This window comes from Sphaeroforma arctica, assembly GCF_001186125.1.
Source record: "Sphaeroforma arctica JP610 unplaced genomic scaffold supercont1.199, whole genome shotgun sequence".
NCBI lineage: Eukaryota > Ichthyosporea > Ichthyophonida > Sphaeroforma > Sphaeroforma arctica.
The window spans coordinates 79517-84428 of NW_014040359.1; the positions used below are offsets into that span (position 1 = coordinate 79517).

Consider the following 4912-nt stretch of genomic DNA (forward strand, 5'->3'; position numbering starts at 1 on the left):
TATATGTGTGTGTGTGTGTGTGTGTGTGTGTGTATGTATATATATATATATATGTACATGTATATATTTACTTGTATGTATAAATATATATGTACATGTATATATTTACTTGTGTAATGTATGTGCATATTATGGAACCTATTGTGAGTTCAATTTTTTATTAATCTAAATAATATCGTAATGCGGGAGCGCGCTTTTGTCTTTCGTAGCATTCTTGATAAACTACTCGACTATGAGACACAGCTCTAGATCTTTCTCTCTTTTCATCATATTTACCAGTAAACTGTTCACTATGGCGGATGTGCTCGTCTTTTGTAGATCCTTGATGTGGTGCTCGACTATGGGAAGCTTTTAAGGCTTCATTCCTCTGCATTCAATTTCAATTGCTGTGTATAACCACAAAGACGAGAACACGCTTTAAAAGACTTGAAACAGAGAGACTTATTACAGCAAATGTTGTTATCAACCCCGAGATTTTTTTTTCTCAAGGCTTCTCATATATTTATTACTACTATGTACAACGTAATTTACTTATTGAAAGGTGGGGGGGGGTAAGGGGGTGAATGCAACTAGTATTCGATGTCCAGATTCCTGTTTGGCTACTCAACTACAGATGAGTCAGCTCGTGGGGATGGGGGTGACGACGACTAGTCTTCTATGTTCGCATTCTTGATGAGCTGATCAACAACAGATGAGTCAGCTAGCGTTGAGGTATCGCCCAAGGTGTCGAAGTCTTTGGTGGCGATCTTTCTCAAGATTCTTCGCATGATCTTACCACTGCGTGTCTTCGGGAGACCTTCAGCTTCCTGTGATCGAAATTTGTAGTGTTTAGACAACGTACATATACAATAGTCATAAATAAAATAGAAGTCGCTACCGAGTCACAACTTGATTGAAAATACTAATAAAATATTGTACCTTGATTTTGTCCGGTGCAGCGAAAGCGCCTACTTCTGCACGCACAATTTGTACGAGCTCCTTCTTCAGTTCCTTGGTCATCTCGTAGCCCGGACGCAAGACCACAAAGGTGTAGATAGAGTTACCCTTGATATCGTGGGGGATCTGAAACAAAGATATATCGAATATGTGTTAATTTATCAGCAATACTGACACTGACCTAGTCTAACATTCAGCCATGTATGCAAGTGCCAAGGCAAACAACTCGGAGTGGCCCATAATGTAAATAAAAAAAACTCGGAGCACAGAAAAATGTTCATTCTGAAGGTAGATAAGAAGTGAGATCTACCTGGATAGCAGCAGATTCCGCAATGCCTTCGTGCTTGCCCATAGCTGCTTCGACCTCAGCCGTTCCGATGCGATGTCCAGAAATGCACATTACATCATCCACTCGGCCAGTAATCTACAGTACATAACAGAGAAGAAGCAATCCAATTAATAAATAATCTACAGTACATGACAACAGAGAAGGAAGAGATCCGATAAATTTTGATGAACAACTTAATATCTAGTGATAGGAAACTTGTTACCCATTTCGAAAAGAGAAAAGCGCAGAAATAGCGATCACGTACCCACATGTAACCGTCCTCGTCTCTAATGCCGCCGTCACCGGTACAGTAGAAGCCATCGAACTGTGAGAAGTATGTAGCTTCGAATCTCTCGTGGTTGTTGAAGACGGTTCGCATCATTCCAGGCCATGGTCTCGAAATAGCCAGGAATCCTTCTCCGGGACCTTCCACCGCTTTTCCCTCATTGTCTAGGATATTCATGTCCACGCCGAAGAATGGGCCTGAGCAAGATCCTGGTTTGGTTGGTTTCACTCCAGGGAGGGGAGTCAGCACGTGTCCGCCAGTCTCGGTTTGCCAGTAAGTGTCTACGATGGCACACTTCTCTTGGCCTACTACACGGTAGTACCACTCCCAAGCTTCCGGATTGATAGGCTCTCCCACTGATCCAAGCACTCGCAAGCTTGAGAGATCGTACTTAAGCACCGCCTCGTCACCGTATCGCTTGAGGGCTCTTATAGCTGTCGGGGCCGTGTAGAACTGAGTCACCTTGTACTTCTCACAGACTTCCCAGAAACGTCCCACGTCAGGATAAGTGGGAATTCCCTGTATTGATTGGCGTGAAGAAATGGTGGTGAATAACACTGACTATACACACTGAGCGAGAAAACCAATCGAGCCCTGTCACATCCGTATTGTATGCAAAGTAATGCTCGTGCCCTTGTTTAGGGATCCATAACCACACAGCTTTATATATCAGCACACCACAATATCATAATACTGTTTTGTTGTCTTCTGTACGTGTACGAGTAAAAAGTACCGACAGGATCCGCAAGAACAAAAACGACCTACGTTTACATACCTCGAATACAATACTGGTGCTTCCGGCGAACAAGGGTCCGTACGTGATGTACGAGTGGCCTGTGATCCATCCACAATCGGCCGTGCACCAGAATACATCATTCTCCTGGTAATCAAACACGTACTTGAATGTGGTGTAAGCGTACACCATGTAGCCACCGGTCGTGTGCACGACTCCCTTGGGCGTTCCGGTGGAACCACTAGAGCAGGGGAAGGATGAGTATTGAGGTGTGAGCACAAATTTTCATGTACTGACACCGTATTAAGGAGGAGCTTCCGACTTCTTTATTGAATTAACGTTGAGTACTGATGTACGATTGCTGTATCATTGCTTCTGCAGCATCCTCCATTATGTGGCATATTCGCCGTGTCGTAAAGCACGAATAGAATACTAGCACAAATCGACGTCAACATTTTCTGCAAATATATATATATATATATATATATATATGCGTGTATTTGTACATGTATGTGTATGGTGCACTGATGAGCAAAACATTTCTACTGTCAGATATACATCTCAGCTTCGTTTTGCACGCATGTGGCACTATACATCCTTTTCAGTTGAGGGGAATAAAACTCATTATATATAGTGCCCTCATCTTGACAAGTGTGAATATGCATACGTATGTTAGCAGTAGTTAATATTGAAATGGACAATAACGCTCATATCTTTTTACCCAACAGACGAAAATAATAGGTCACAGAGTGGCAAATAGCATGCTATATATATAATAGCACACAAGAGATGTCATGCATATCGATTTTACATACCTCGTGTACAGCAAGAACAGAGGATGTTCCGCATCCACCCACTCAACCTCACATTCAGTCGATGCGGACGCGATCTTATCCTCGAGCAGCCAGTACGAATCTTGTTCTGGCATATCCGCTTTAACGTCAGTCCATTGAACTACGCATACGCTGTTTTGGAGAAGTACAAGTGATATTCGTTAAGATAGTGCGAATTAAAACCAGATCCCAACCTTATGTTCCTTCAGAAATAATGAAAACGCCTTGCAATCACCAGCTCGGCCTCAAATTTGAATATAAAGATTGAGAAATCAAGCCATCAAAAGAGCATCTCCAAGATATGGTACGAACAGACATACTTGGGAACTTCGTGACCCAGCTCAGCGGTCATCTCCACACCCTCCTTAGAGATGGCAAGCAGGTCGATGAACTTCTTGCCTCGATATACACCCGATGCAGTAATAAGCAGATCTGCTTTGGCATCGAACATACGATCCGATAGCGACTTGGACGAAAATCCACCGAAGATAACGGTGTGTAGAGCGCCCACTCTAGCACAAGCCAACATGGCAATGGGTAGCTCGAGGATCATGGGCATGTACAGAGCCACAACCTTTCCTTTGGTCACACCACATGATTTGAGAACATTGGACATTTGGCAGACTCGATCGTGCAGTTGTTGGTATGTCATAGAACCATCTGCTGTTGGTTCGTTGCCCTCCCAGTAGAAGGCGATTTTGTCGCCCTTGCCCGCCTCGATGTGGCGATCGATAGCATTGTAGCAGACATTGGTTTCACCTCCTTCGAACCACTTGATCTCAACCTTTCCTTTGGAGCGATGGAAATTGTAGCTCAAGTCTGTATCCCATTTCTTGTTCCATTTGAACTCCGACGCAATTCCGCCCCAGAATTTTCCAGGGTTCTCCAGCGATTCCTAATTGCGTAAGTATCCGCGAAAGTCAGTTCACAGGACAAATCAGTGTGGTATATTGTCCTTATAGTCATACAAGTATCTCTTCGTATGATCATTGTTCGTAATTACCTAAAACAAGTTGTGGCCGCATGTGAGGACCGAATGCACAAAGTACAAAGCAAATTTTCATATACCGATACAAGAAAATCCAATTATAGGAGGTCGCGTATGGATGTTCTAGCACGCAAACTTTAAGAGGCTATGTGTAATCCTATCGTGTGACGCAGAAGGCATTAAAGTATGTGACCTGCAGAAAAATGTTCGTCCAACGTATCAGAAGATATCACGATAACTACTACCCAAAAATCCTCACCTTCATCATCTCATCATATTGTTCGACGCTATTACAGTGTGCCTTGGCCATGGCGGCCGGCACAGGGTAGGTCAAACTTTTGTTAGGACGAGTAGCCATTTTAACCCCAAACAGAATATATATTTTTTCAGACGTGAGTGACTTTTTGAGTGTCCATGCATGTGTTTATATATACATTTGAGAAGTGTCAATTTCCTTTTTGAGTCCTGCCTTCCTTCTACAGAACTTCCACTAAGTCACACTCTGTAGAGAGCCCTTTTCTGTTGTTGTTTATTTTTATCGTATACAACTGTACAATGTACACAGAATTCTAGATTCCGTATTAGTATGTCTAAATAGCCATTCCCAGCTGGTGAAAAAGCCCTACTCGTCAACGTCACTGTGTGTGACACCAGTGGGTTTTGAATGCAGACAGTGCTGCTAGTGCCTGCTACTAGTCTGCTACTAACTAGTACCGAGGTCTGAGGAGTACGGCAGTACCGGGCAGGCGGGCAGTGCCCGGCGTTCGACTATTTTTGGGAAGTTGGCGGGTAACTGGGTAAGGCAATG

The 4912-nt window shown here is 43.4% G+C and overlaps 1 protein-coding gene across 1 annotated transcript; it reads right to left on the minus strand.

Moving 5' to 3' along the window:
• Nucleotides 1-454: 454 nt before the first annotated feature.
• On the minus strand, nucleotides 455-4712 carry SARC_03770 (acetyl-coenzyme A synthetase). The gene is made up of 8 exons (XM_014302436.1): nucleotides 4364-4712; nucleotides 3437-4011; nucleotides 3099-3248; nucleotides 2326-2524; nucleotides 1530-2069; nucleotides 1247-1360; nucleotides 919-1062; nucleotides 455-806 (listed from the first exon to the last, which is right to left on the minus strand). The coding sequence occupies exons 1-8, from the start codon at nucleotides 4460-4462 to the stop codon at nucleotides 648-650; spliced, it is 1980 nt and encodes a 659-aa protein (XP_014157911.1). The 5' UTR covers nucleotides 4463-4712; the 3' UTR covers nucleotides 455-647.
• Between the last annotated feature and the right edge of the window lie 200 nt (nucleotides 4713-4912).

Bases quoted from the DNA above. Each gene is read 5' to 3' on its own strand.
- SARC_03770 (XM_014302436.1), bottom strand. From the start codon at position 4,462: ATGGCTACTCGTCCTAACAAAAGTTTGACCTACCCTGTGCCGGCCGCC. The intron at 2,525-3,098 runs GTATGTAAAATC...CCCCTGCTCTAG, and splicing joins CTGTTCTTGCTGTACACGAG to TGGTTCCACCGGAACGCCCA. The intron at 1,361-1,529 runs GTACGTGATCGC...TATGTACTGTAG, and splicing joins ACGAGGACGGTTACATGTGG to ATTACTGGCCGAGTGGATGA.